The 13,746-nt window shown below is 39.6% G+C and overlaps 3 protein-coding genes across 4 annotated transcripts; 2 read left to right on the top strand and 1 right to left on the bottom strand.

The window, feature by feature from the left end:
* The first annotated feature begins 186 nt into the window (after positions 1 to 186).
* cav4a (caveolin 4a) lies at positions 187 to 1,218 on the top strand. The gene is made up of 3 exons (XM_071895323.2): positions 187 to 405; positions 766 to 953; positions 1,068 to 1,218. The coding sequence occupies exons 1-3, from the start codon at positions 187 to 189 to the stop codon at positions 1,216 to 1,218; spliced, it is 558 nt and encodes a 185-aa protein (XP_071751424.1).
* A 2,233-nt stretch (positions 1,219 to 3,451) lies between these two features.
* LOC139908491 (caveolin-3-like) lies at positions 3,452 to 5,310 on the top strand. 2 transcript variants are annotated; one of them, XM_071895209.2, is made up of 3 exons: positions 3,452 to 3,468; positions 3,792 to 3,882; positions 4,741 to 5,310. In XM_071895209.2, the coding sequence occupies exons 1-3, from the start codon at positions 3,452 to 3,454 to the stop codon at positions 5,080 to 5,082; spliced, it is 450 nt and encodes a 149-aa protein (XP_071751310.1). In that variant the 3' UTR covers positions 5,083 to 5,310. The 2 variants fall into 2 exon arrangements, with proteins under 2 accessions (XP_071751310.1, XP_071751308.1); XM_071895207.2 differs by lacking the exon at positions 3,452 to 3,468 and having other exon boundaries at positions 3,772 to 3,882.
* Positions 5,311 to 5,901: 591 nt separating this feature from the next.
* On the bottom strand, positions 5,902 to 12,724 carry oxtrb (oxytocin receptor b). Its single transcript, XM_071895164.2, has 2 exons — positions 11,685 to 12,724; positions 5,902 to 7,648 (listed from the first exon to the last, which is right to left on the bottom strand). Exons 1-2 carry the CDS (start codon positions 12,604 to 12,606, stop codon positions 7,380 to 7,382), a joined length of 1,191 nt encoding a protein of 396 aa, XP_071751265.2. The 5' UTR covers positions 12,607 to 12,724; the 3' UTR covers positions 5,902 to 7,379.
* Between the last annotated feature and the right edge of the window lie 1,022 nt (positions 12,725 to 13,746).

Here is a 13,746-nt window from a genome sequence, read left to right on the forward strand (position 1 = left end):
GACCATCTGGAAATGCCATCCAGGGCACCGTAACGTTCCCAATATAACCTCACTGCAGTGCCAGCTGAGGGGTCTGATTGGCTGGCCTTGGTCTGAGAATGAGCCTGACAGAGCTGCTGGGGGAGTGAGAGAGACACCCACTCGGCTCTCTGGATTGGGTTTTCTTCTCTTGTTTGGACTGACACCATGATGAAAGGGGAAGATTCTGAGGAAATAGAGATTGACTTGGGGGAGTCTGATGACTCCGATGACTTTGATGACCGGGAGGAACCGCAGCCGCTGTGGAGGGCTCCTCCTGCGTTGGAAGAAGAGGAGAACATTCATACATCTACGTTAGTGGAAATCAGTGATACCAAGCCTCTGCTCAATATCAGAGACCCCCGAGGCATCAATGACTGCCTCAAGGTATTTCATGTTTATGCAGTAGCTCTGTTAGAGTTTGTAAACACTTCCTAGGGGTTATTTTTTTTCTTTATGGACCATCAGTGTATCTTCACATAAACAATACGTCAAATGCATTGAACTTGTCAATAAAAATGCAATCACACAAAACTAATGGCATGCAGAAAGAAGAAGCTGCTTGATTGGTTGCACTGCCCTCCAGTGGATATAAGGTTGACAATTTAGATGTGTTGAAACTGAATGAAGATGTAGGAAAGACGGAGAACATGACAATAGTAACATGACATTAGAGAATAGCAACATGACATTATAGTTATAGACATTATAGTAGCATCACCACCAGTTTCTCTTTGTCTCCTCCAGGTGACCTTTGAGGATGTGATAGCTGAGCCGGTGTCGGTGCGCAGCGGGGACAGAGTGTGGATCTGGAGCAACGCTCTGTTTGAGGTGTCCAGGGTGTGGATCTACAGGATAGTCACAGTGCTTCTGGCCATTCCCATGTCAATTATCTCTGGTCTCCTCTTTGCCATTCTCAGCTGCCTCCACATCTGGTGGGTTAATGCAGTCCTCCATGTTTTAATATCATTGGAATGATATCTGTGGACTATCTTTTCAGTCCTATATTCTGTTATCTGTGAATTTTTGTCTGTTTCTTACTATAACAGGATGGTTGGTCCATGTATCCAGTGCGTCCTTGTCGGCACACGCTGGCTGCAGAGCCTATGGAGCATTGTGCTGGACATCATTGTGCGTCCCTTCCTCACGAGTGCTGGGAGGTGCTGTGGAGGCTTCAGCATTCACCTGGCAAGGGAATGAAACAGTTTCATGGGAGACATCAAGATTGGGATTATTCCCTACATCATGTGCAAAGGTGCACTGGTGTATAGACTGAGCCCAGCTGGGCATTGATATTTGATTCTTTATTAATTTTCACTTTGAAATGCTTACATTATTATCAAATGTTTTCCACAGTTAAGGCAATTTTGGTCAAAGTCCAACAGCTCATTGTATCCGATTGCCCTTTTAAATCATCATACGAGGCTTGTGACATTTTCAAACAATAATTTGATGTGCCTTGGACTTGACACAGCGACAAAAGAAGGCGATGTACTTCATAACCTCATCAACCGCTCTCTGAAATCTGTGTGAAACGGCCTTGGCAAGACCCAAAAGAGGATCAGAGTGGATCAGAGGACTTTACAATTGAGATCAGTGTGATTAAGTCTAATAACTGAAGACATTGTTTAATAACTTCCGTTAGGGTGACTGATTTCATTAATTATATAAGCTTAGTGATGAGAGTGATGAAAGTGACCCTTTTTGTTAAGCATCCAGTACAATTTCTCACACTGATATAATTGTAGCGTCATCACTGAGGGTGATTTTTATAGTAAGGTATGTAAGTAACTTTGCCATATTATCTGGTTTTGGTATGCAAATTACAGTTGAATGTCTTGTAATCTTTATTTATATCAAAATTTTGGGGTTCTGTTTCATATTTTCTTACTTTTTGAAACAATGCAATTCAGATTTTTAATCACATGGAGTTAGAAATACTGTATGTAAACATTGAAGTTTTAACAACACAAAAGATTGATTTCAAAAGCTAAGAATGTTTAGGTGAACTAGTTCTGTTGAATAGATGAACCAATCATGTTAGAGGTATTCTGTTTGGAGACAAATGGCAGGAAAAGACAATGCATTCAAGTTTTTTTTCTTTCTGTTTGTAATATGATTTGCTTTAAACACAAGATTTTACTATTCTATTTAATTAAGTCAAGGGTCTGTGGAAGGCAGAGGATGTAATAAAATTGCCTTGTAATTGTAATGATATTAGTACTAGTAATTAGTAGTGATATTGATATTAATAGTTATAGTAATAGCATTAGAGGGCTCAAAGAGAAAAGGGTTTTATCAGGTGTCTTTCTGCCCCTGGATTCTGAAACAGTTTTTGATAGGTGTGTAATGGCTGTATCTTTTTGAAAGTTTAGAGATTTCAAATTTGTCAAAACTTAATCAAGTAGATAATGTTTTGCATAACAATCCTACAGCTGAGGTGTTAACCAATAATTTAGTGTTTAAATCTTTAGCAAGTGGTGAGAGCATATTGAACCCCCTATCACTCCTGTTAGTTATGCTCTTAATTAAGCCTTAAGCCTTATGGCTGTAGATGCCACTCTACAATAACCCCGGCACAATCCTTACCTGCACGTTACAATATAATACGTTTTTATATGTTTTCAGGGAATAGGGTACATGCTACAAAATGTAATGTTATTTTTATAAAAAGTCTGAGACCTCACCCTCTTGTCCATGCAGAGCTTTCCATTGTGTCACTTACTTGGGTTTGAAGATAGGATCTGAATTTTTACAATACTCATTCATACATTTGTTTTGAAAGGATAAGTTTGGCGATTTTGGACCTATATATAATTTGTCTCTTACATGCCTGTAGTACTTGACAAACCCCGCTTGGATTGATTGTTAGCAGCAAGTGGCCTAACAACAGGAGCTCGCCCTTTCAACTAACAGCTGACTCAGGAGCTGATATTCTCTGCGGGTTCAAGTACTACAGGTATGTACGAGACAAAGTATATATAGTCCAAAATCACCAAAATTATCCTTTGAGCTTGCTCTGGAAGGCAAAGATTCTGGCTAAGTTGCATATTTGGTAACTCAAGTTTTATATAGGTTAGATTGGGAAACATTTCAGTGTTATTTCTGTGGATGGACATGAATGAAAAGTCCTACATGATCCTAGATCTCTAGATTCTCAGATATATTTGCATAATGCATGCCTTATCAATGGCAATTCTTGAAACATGTCACATATCATGTCACACAGTCTACACATAAATGAAGTATAGATGAGTATATGAAAGACACAAGACCATACATGTACAGCAAGAGGATGTTTGTGTCTGGTCAAATGGTTTGCTGAAGTATGTATGGTGACTTCTTAGGGAAGTGTAACATGCACCATGAGCCTGCTTTGCCCTTTAAGAAATGCTTAGGGTCCCAGTGTGAGTTATCACATTGGTACAAAAGAATGGACAACGTTACTGTGTGTGCGTGTTTGTGTGTGTGTGTGTGTGTATGTATCCATGTACTTAATGTGGTATGTCTGCAGTGCCTGCTGTATTTTTGACAGGTTGAGGTAGTCATCACTGGCAGCTGCCTGCTGGTATTCCTGGAGTGGCATAACACTGAGTGGAGGTTCAGCCTATGCACAGCCGCTCCCTGTCCTCATATTCCCTGTTGTGGCTCCGACCGCTGCAGCCGCAGACCAGGCCTCCCGCCGGGATTTCTCTTGCTTCATCATCTCAACCTTACCTCAACCTTCTCCTTCTTCAGTCAGAAACCAGGACCATGGCTGACATCAACCACAGCCAGGAGCAGACGCTCAAGAAGGACCGCCACACCAAAGAGATTGACCTCATCAACAGGGACCCCAAACAAATCAATGAGGATGTGGTCAAGGTGCGAATAATGTATTTTTATTTTGTTTTCACAGAAATGCATGAACTGAAACATGCTATTGCAGATAGGTTGGAGATAGATTAATCAGGCCTTGGTGGTGTGTCTGTTCTATCAAAAGTGTACCCTAAAATAGCCATTACCATGGTATCAACTATTTCTGTGAGAGATATTTCTGATGGGATAGGGCGTAACATTAAGTTGAAAGAAAAAAAGCTGAATAGGATATGAAGAGCAGACAATGTTAGTTTGGATCATTCTGATGCAAAAAATGTTTAAATCTTATGTACCTCATTATACAGTGTACTCTCAAAAATTGAGATAATATATCTTTACAGTGAAGATTTTACTTCAGTCAGTTTTTGTTAATGGGTACAATATTTATTCAATTCACAAAGCACAAAATAATTTTGGCTTCCTAACATTAGCTCATTAGCTGGTTGGCACGTTGAATTGACAAGTGTGTGTTGCCATGCACATCAGAGGGGAAATTAATAGGCTCATGCTCAAATTTAGGACAAGCACAAAAAACATTTTACATTAAGAAAAGATGAATGAAGAGTCTTGATTTCTTTTATCGTTGACAAGTGGCTTTGGTTTAAGCAGAACAATACCCTCTGAGGTGTGTGTTAAACAGTAATAGAGCACCATGCAACACTGAATTTTACAATAATGGAGAGGGAATCATTATCAAATCCTATCCTATAAGCAAAATCTTATATATCACTATCAAGTGTTTTATGACTTTACTGTAAATTTCTGGGATAAACCTAACAGTGATGTGAAAACCATTGGTTTTGTGACTGTTAACACAGAATCCTAAGCCTAACCAAATAAACGAATCCTGTCGGTCTGCTCTAGGTCGACTTCGAAGATGTGATTGCAGAGCCTGACGGCACGCACAGTCTGGATGGGGTGTGGAAAGCCAGCTATACCACCTTCACTGTGTCCAAGTACTGGTGCTACCGCATCCTGTCTGCCATCTTGGGCATTCCTGTGTCGCTGCTCTGGGGCTTCTTGTTTGCTTGTCTGTCATTTTGCCACATCTGGGCCGTAATGCCCTGCATCAAGAGCTGTCTGATTGAGTCCCAGTGTCTGAGTCGTATCTACTCACTGACTGTGCACACCTTCTGCGACCCGCTCTTTGAAGCAGTGGGGAAGATATTCAGCAGTGTGAGAGTGGTTCTACGCAAGGAGGTGTAACTACTGTCTGGCTGTTTCATAGTAACAAGGCTCATAGACCAGTTTGGACCGCTCTCTGTCCTTAACCGCTCTCTGTCCTTAAGGAACCCGATCCATGGAACATCAGCAAGGCCTACCAAACAACAACAAGATTATGCTGTCTTTTTTGTTTGTTAGGCCTCATATTGAGCTGATCCACACTACTGAGTTGAATTACTGTCTTTGTATTTGTGACAGAAAAATACTCAACCTGAAGACAATATGAAGGAGAAGGACTTCCCCAGAAACATTTACTCTGGATATTATTTTAATGGGATTTATGCAATAGTATAAATCAGTATTGAAAATTGGTTTTACCAAGAAATCCTCTCTTTTGATACTATGTTGGTCAAACCTCAAATAAATAATTTACTTATTTATCATGTAAATGGTTTCATTCCACCAAAAAGCTACTTCATATTTAGTAAATGAGTACAATTTCATCCTTATAAACGTTATTATTTTGTAAGCAAAGTTTTAAGGTAGCGAATTACGTCAATGATATTCACAAGGTATTTTACTTTCATCCCAGCAATAATTTCAGCAGAGTAACATACATTTTTTAAAGGGCGAATACCTAATTTTAGGAAAAAACAAACTTTTGACGCATACTCTCTCTCTCTCTCACCCTTAGGCATGACATAAATATATAGTCATCACTGTGTTAGATGTGAACATATCATTTTGTTGTGCCAAATGTAAGAGGTTGTTGACATTTGTCAAAGTGGCCTTGAGCAAGACACAGAACCTCAACTGCCCCAGTGGAGCTGCAAATATTTTATTAGTACTGGGTGGTAGTACTGTCAGGTGAGTGTGTGAATGTGTGTGACCCTCCTTCCCCCTGAAACTACTCAGTGTTGCTGTAAACTACAATGTTTTCTTCAACAACTTGTCCAGTTACATAGGGGTTAAGAAATTGTGAGACATAATCCAGGTATTGAAGTGAGCCAACAAAGAATAAAAAGAGAATGCCATGTAATCAGAGCCTTATACTGAAATTCTCTATATGTTAACTATGAACAGTTACCATATTGCCCCATATCCTACTGAAAAAAAGGCAGAGCAGAAAAAAAACAGATTATGTTTGAATAATCAGTTTGGCCACAAGGGGGAACCATGATTCTGGCTTGATTCAAACTAGACTACAACAGAGTGAAGTTACTCCAGTCAAGTAGTAGAAAACAACCTACCACGTAAATTGTAATGAAAACTGATTATCCATGCAACATTGGCATTGAAAAGCTCCAACATCCATCTCCCAAAAGGGATGTTATTGTAGAAATAGTAAACATACTCTATGTCTTTATTAGTACATATTATTTTCCAAAAAATGATATCATAGTTGATAAATATGGCCACTGGTGAAGTGCAGATACAAGTGAAGTGCAGTGAGAGTTATTTACAAAGTGATGCAGTATATAACGCAGTATTATATCATGAAGGACGAACACTATATTTATCTATTGCACAGTACACATAATGTTAAAGTCGAAGTCCACTCAAAACACTGAATCCCGTCTCCTTGAGGTAACATGCAGTCCAGTGGATTACCGGTTGAGCTCTGCTGTTAGAATGGAAATATTTGTAATAAGCCTAAGCTTAACAGTGGAGTCACATTCATGTACATTAATATTTTGAGTTAACCACCCATATAATACCACATACAGTATACTAACCTATGCTTGTACACAAAATAATGCTGACTTAAAAGCAGCTGAACTTGAATTGTGTCCCAGCTTTCCCCGACAGAACCTATATCTGCATTACTAATGTACATGTAGCCTATTGTGCTAATCACTCAACTGTTTGTAAAGTTCAAATCAGGACAACAATCTTGGGAACAATCTTGCAGGATTGAAGATTGAAGACTGAAACATTAAAGCGCATATCAGCAATAAAAAAAAAATGAAAATGAAAAATCTTGAAAATGAGCTGGTCTAAGAAATGAATGGCTATGTCTTACAAAGGGCAACAAATACGATGAAGCCTACACTAGGGAGACATATCTTTAGGACTGTAGGACCCCTGTGCAAATATAGGCATGTCCAAGCGACGCCAAAGTCAGAGAGTGTTCATACAGTTGAGAGAAGTGAACCACAGATGTAGCAAGGAATAGAAGCTCCACTTTTTACATCGCACGCTCTTTTCAGTCATCAGAAGGTGCAAGGAGTGGTCTGGGCAGGGGTTTGACATTGCAGTACTAGTGAAGATTAGATGCATGATAAGGGACTTGTATGATGGGTTAGGGTTCACTGGACTACAGGACGCCTGGCCGGCCTTCAGTTGATGTGTGCCGGCGCTCCGGTGCTGGAGGTCTGCGTGAGGCTCCGCTGGCTGCCGGTGTTCTTGATGACGCAGGTGGAGGAGTTGCTCTTGTGGCTGCACTGCCGCTCACAGCTGCAGGAGGAGGCTCTCATGTACTGTCCAGAGCAGCAGATGAAGTACTTCATCAGGTCGTGGAACAGGTGCCCAGCGAAGAACATGTAGATCCAGGGGTTACAGCAACTGTTGAGACTGGCCAACAGCATGGCGATGATGAAGGCCATGTCTAGAAGACAGACGGAGAAAGCAGATACCAAACTGGTGACATACAGCATGCTTGATATTTTGGTCAGTTGGGTACAAAATCCACATTCTTAAATTGTCCAAAAGGAAATCATGCATCTGAGTTGTCAAAGGTTGGTATGAGAAACATTTGACTGAACGTTTTACAAGGTTGAAAAAAAAACCCATCTTAATAAAGCCTCTTAAGTAGCATTTTAATCTTAACTGTCAAATATCGATTCATTTTTTTCTTCATTCCAGTAAGATATAATCACCCTGTTATTCAGTGTCTGTGTCTGTGTGTGTGTGTGCGTGCATGTGTGTTTTGTTTGAATAAGCAAGATCATAAATTCAGTTGGTTTGATTAATTCATATTTTTTGGACTTAGAGTCAAGGCAACATGTCAAGAAAATCTAAATCAAAATGTGTTTTCATCCATTATTCAACTATCTACTTTACACACACAAACACTCACACTCACGCTCACACATACGCTCACACACACACACACAAACTCACAGAGTGAGAGGGAAGGTTGTGTCTAATCACATTGAAAACATCACTGGACAGCTTTGAAAGGGGTGTGTGGAACGTTTCACAGCACATTACATTAATTCCTGACATTACTCTGCATTGACGTGAAAAACGCTCAGATCTTTGACTCACCGCTTTCCATTTCATTTGTACTCCTTCTGAATCTGTCCCTCTCCAAGGCAACTGATGTACTAACATACACTTATCACAGAGGAACATATGAACTGGCAAACTGTGTCATTTTACGAACACTGGAAACATTTGGGATTACAGTTTAGATGTACAGGAATGGTTGATGGACTTTGCACAAATAGTAATGGCACGAATATAATAGCTCCAATGAGAAGAGGCTGTCCTGGGAAGAAAAATAACACTATATTTTCTTATTAATTCAAATGATTAAACCTACAGTTCGAAGAGTGGAGCGCATTGAATAGACGTGCCGCTTGTACAGTGGAAAGTGGAAGAATTCCAAGTTCATTATCTCTGATGGGGTGAGAGAGATTGAGTGAGTGTCTTCTTCTTCCCTCCCTAAGTGAAACTGATGACCTGCTGATGGTGCTCTGACTCCCCACTGCCCTCTCCTTTACTGTGAGGGTGTGCAGTACGTCAACCAAAAGCCCTGTCAAAAGTAGGAGGAGTGTGTGGTACATATGTCAAGCAAACACTCTGCCCAAAGTATGGAAAATGTTCTGTCTTGGCCAAGGAGAATGGAGTCATTTTAAAGGGAAATGCCACAAAATTTCAAATCTGTTTTTTTTTTTTCTGTGCCTTGGTAGAGTTCACCTTGTATTAGGTAAGATTCACTACTAAAGCAAAAAGTCAATCTTGGCCCGTATTCTGCGATATCATACTGATATACAGCGCTTTTGAGAATGAAGCAGAAAAGATAACTGGAGTTATCTTTGGAAAAAATGTTTGTGAAATCAAAAGAATGACTGTGATGGATACGATAACCTTTTTTGGTTAAGAACAGTTCACACTACAACAAAGATAATCTTGAGGGTAAAAAGTTAAAGAAACATTCTATGAGTCTACAAAAGTCGGTTTCCCGCTCGTTGCCAGTAGATTCGCTCCAGGCTGTACATCTTGATGACATGATAGATTAGAGTTGCTTATCTATTTTCTAGTACTGGAAGAGAGTTTTTCATGTTTACAGACATTGACTGAACTGCCCTGGGCTACAGAACTCATATATGCGAATTATTAATTTGAGTGACATTCCCTTGTGAGAAAATATCCACTTTAGAAGGAATAAATCATTACCTTCCCGCCTCTCTACAAAAAATATTATGATGTATTTTCACTTGAGTGTCTCCTGTCTATAATTTTCCTGTAAAAATCAATGAGAAAGAGAGAAAAGTCATTCAAAGTGCACCATCTCTATCTTTACATATGGAGTCAGGAGGGGGACTTTTCTTTGAAACCTCAGGAACTGGACATGAATACCATCCATAGTGTGAGTGAACTACATATTCAATCTGTCAGTCTACCTTTCAGGAATCTCTACACTCTAAAAACCCTCTGAGATATTGCATATTGCATATTGATTGCATATCTTTCTTTCTCTCAGTCTCACTCTCAATCACTCTCTCTCTCTGTGTCCTTCTTTCTCTCATGCACACATACACATATATATTTTGCACATTTTGTTTTCGTTTTATATAAAATGTATTTGGTCTGCCTAATTTCGTTGCTCTGTTCAGCCCTTTTGTTCTTTTCTTTTACTTTTTTGAGGTCTGATGTAAAATTGTACTGATGTTCAATTCAGTAACTGTTTAGTATACTATCACTAATAAATGTGAATTAAACATTATTTAATATTGATTATCCTTTCATGTTAACTAACAACTATTTCATGAATATTTAATTTCCTACATTGTTTACTAATTAATAGTAAATGATATACTCTTAAGTTATTTAATCATTATTAATGCCATGTTAAGTAATGAAGTTAAAGGTTTTTTTTTTTGTTTTTTTTAATATATATGCATATTGTATATAACTGTTACATAAAATGCTTGCTTTTGATTGCTTTAGTTAACAATTTGTTAGTCATTAGTTGTTATCCAGGTATGTATTCAAAAATAATGAACAAAATTATTTGTAAAACATAAATAAGCATTATCTGTGCCCCAATTAAAAAGTTGCAACTAATGTTTATAATGCCTAGTAAATGGTTAATAAGTGGTTTGTAAAACATGACTGAATATTGTCTGCCTATATTGTAACATACACCTATTGAAGTCTGTAGTCTGACATACACAATCTGTATGTTATTCCTTTTTGTGTGTTTATTTGATCTGTTTTTGTGCAAAATAAAAACCTTGAACAGGAATAGGACTTATCTAAACATATCAGCTAAATCTCTGAATGCATCCCGCAGTGAATGCTCATATAACAACAAAACTTGAACGGTGGTGAGGAGCATATCCACTATCCCCTTTAAAGGCAATCTGGACAGATAAGAGGGGCGAATCTCCTAACAAACTATGCTGTCAAGCGGAAATTATACAAACCAACCGCTGGGAGCTCTTAAAAGATAAACTCTTTGATGTCCTGCTACATACGTATGTTCTCCCAGTGGCTCTGAGGACTTTCTAAAGGGCGCAGCAGCTTCTTTCTCCGACCTGATAACCACCAGACACTCCCACTCATCTGTTTTCACTCCGAGGGAAGTCTACAGTTAAACATAATTGTGTTATCTTAGAGGTGAAATGGATTGCTTATCCCTTCCCAGAGATATGTGTTGAGGCTCGTGAAAGTCTCTGAGACACATTGTACATATTGCAATAGCCTGCTGTAGTCGACAAGATGCAGAATACACAGACTAAGAAAATGTTAATTGAAATGTAAAATTACAAAACACATGTTCAAACCAACTGACAGATATGTATTTCCAAGAGCAAAGACCTTATATCGACCAGTGCAGTGTTGTCGGGTGAAAACCTTGTATGTCCAAAGTGTCAACTCTTCAGGTATTTTTAGCTTGGCCACCATGCATTTTGAGTAAAACTACTAACCTAAATAAAATAATCCATTCTTGATTAATGAGGATGTTTTGCTAACTTTCAAGATAGTTAGCATCACCCTTCCCTTTTCTACATTGTGCCAACTACATGGTGTATAAACTTTGATGGAGCGCACCAGGAGCAAAGCCTCATCTTCTTACAGCTCTTATTTTGGTACATTTATTGCCCATAAAACCTATAATAAAATATTGCTATTATTCTGCAACAGCATGTCATTATTAAGTTAGTTTTTGCTTTGCAATGACGGAATAATGTCATTTAAGGGTCCCAAAATGCCCAAAAAGACCATGTAACTCCAATTGTCTGATTCTGATTCTGATTCTGATTGTTGGCACACAAAGGGAGGGGTGATATCTTAATAAACAATAAAACATCCTCATTAATGAAGGCTGCATTTTTGATTTAGGGTTTGTATGTTCTTAATCAGACTGCATCTCAGCTTGTGCATGCGTAAAAACGTGGGGTGTGCATTACCTTCTCTTGGTGCAGCAGGATCCCATGCAGACCACATCTGGACGAAGAAAAACGGAGTCCAGCACACAATGTAGGCAAGGACTATTACAAAAGTCATTTTCACTGTGCGGATCTTGGCTTTTGAAATCAGCCTCACGCTGCTCACACGACAGAGCGCAGCGCCTTTGGATGTCCTTGGAGTGAGAGACAGGCAGTGTTCCCTTTTAGTTTTTAATTTAAAATTCTGCCATATTTTAAAACTAATCAAGCCATAGCAGATGCTCAAAATTGCCACTGGAATGATATAAATGGTAAGACTTATCCATGTGACGTATGCCTTGGCGCCCCATGGTTGTACAAAGTCCCCCCAACAGTCATAAACTCCGTTCCCAACCTCCTTCAGGGAAAATATGTACACTTGAGGAGTACTGAATACCAGACTAAGCATCCAAGAGGCAATTACATAGAAGCGATCCTTTCTCTTGTGCAAAGAGCGAAGTGGTTGACATATTGCTAAGCACCTGTCGATGGACATCAGGACAAGCATGTACGTAGATGCAAACATACCGACGACCTGTAGGTATTTGACCAACCTGCACAGCAAATCTGGCCCATAGAAGCGAAATGTGATATCCCAAATGAGTTGCGGTAGGACCTGAAAGATTGCAACGACGAGGTCTGCGATGCTCAGGTGCTTCATGAAGTAATACATCCGAGACTGGCTGTGCTTGGTAGTGTGGATAGCCAACAGGACGCAGAGGTTGCCGACCAGAGCGAGCAGCAGCACCAGGACCAGGACGGTAACTTCCACTTTGGCCACTTCTTCATTTCGTTTCAAAGGATTCACCGTGTTGTTCCCTAAATCGGTGTCGTTTACACGACTTGAGTTGCTCCATGAGACATTCAGCGCCCAAATATTTTGCTCCCGTAGAAGGCTCTCCATCGTGCGCAAAAGCGCCACTTTGGCGCAGCTAATGGTCACATCACAAAGGCAGATTCCGGACCAGTAGTAGCTGCCCTACGCAATTTGCTGGGCAGGCTATAGACACTTTGTCGGTCACTTATTTGGTGAGGTGATTTGCCCCAAGGCTACATGACTGGACGATGCAAAAGTCAGCCTGTCGTTTGTGGACGAAGCAATCTGAAAAAAACAACAAAATGTAATCACTTTTAACGGCAACTATCATCATTAGAATTATCAGCAACTTAACGGTTATAACCATATCAAGTGATTTTGTTCAAATTAAGATTACCTTTAAAGCGCAACAACTTAACTAAGGCGCACTGTTTGGGCGCATCAGGGTACCGCAGTCCTTATCACTTGCAGCGTCCATGCAGTCTGAGGGTCTGGTTTGCTCAAGCACTGTAGCCCACCAGTCTGAGCAGCCCCCTCCCCTCATCTTACTGAAAAAAGATCCTTATTATCCAGACACGTCTTTGTCTGGCTATGGATTGAACATCTGAAACAGTATATAACATGCACAATATATAGTGTGTGCAGTTAGTTACCATTTTCCCAGAGACGTTTTGGTGTGTTAGACTGACATGTGCTGTATAGCCTATTATTAAACCTGAAAGGGCCCATGTCACCTACTTCAGTTTTGACTAGGCCTGTGCATCAAGGCATTTTGTACACAGAAAAGCCAAAGATGCATGAATACTTTCTTTCTTTCTTTCTTTCTTTCTCTTCCTCTTTTGCCCATTTTCCTGATCTCTTTTACATTATGTTCAGGCTTGAATTTGTGGATTGCTTAGTGTCTCTGTCAAAAGAATGAAATTGAGTGTTCTTTAATGACATTTGGGCAATGCTATGTTGTACTGTGCGGTTCTGAGTCAATGCTTTTTTCTATTTGAGTGATGTCTTGTCTGATCCAAAAGAAGGACAATTCCACTCTGATCCTAACCAGAAACAGAGCCCAAGAGGGCACTGCCCTTCCAAAGAAACCAGAAGGTTAGATAGAAACTGATGATATCTGTGTAGCTGATATCATCGATTAGTATTCTTTTGTTGAATAAACTACATATAAAACTTTGAACTTCTGATGTAAATTGCTCTGAGATCTGGTAGTACTACATTCACGTG

This window comes from Centroberyx gerrardi, chromosome 5 (assembly GCF_048128805.1).
Source record: "Centroberyx gerrardi isolate f3 chromosome 5, fCenGer3.hap1.cur.20231027, whole genome shotgun sequence".
Lineage (NCBI taxonomy): Eukaryota > Metazoa > Chordata > Actinopteri > Beryciformes > Berycidae > Centroberyx > Centroberyx gerrardi.

Coding starts and splice junctions, on each gene's coding strand:
- cav4a (XM_071895323.2), top strand. CDS start 187: ATGATGAAAGGGGAAGATTCTGAGGAAATAGAGATTGACTTGGGGGAG. Junction 406..765: donor GCATCAATGACTGCCTCAAG/GTATTTCATGTT, acceptor TGTCTCCTCCAG/GTGACCTTTGAGGATGTGAT. Junction 954..1,067: donor CTCAGCTGCCTCCACATCTG/GTGGGTTAATGC, acceptor TTACTATAACAG/GATGGTTGGTCCATGTATCC.
- LOC139908491 (XM_071895207.2), top strand. CDS start 3,772: ATGGCTGACATCAACCACAGCCAGGAGCAGACGCTCAAGAAGGACCGC. Junction 3,883..4,740: donor TCAATGAGGATGTGGTCAAG/GTGCGAATAATG, acceptor GGTCTGCTCTAG/GTCGACTTCGAAGATGTGAT.
- oxtrb (XM_071895164.2), bottom strand. CDS start 12,606: ATGGAGAGCCTTCTACGGGAGCAAAATATTTGGGCGCTGAATGTCTCA. Junction 7,649..11,684: donor TCCTGCTGCACCAAGAGAAG/GTAATGCACACC, acceptor TCTGTCTTCTAG/ACATGGCCTTCATCATCGCC.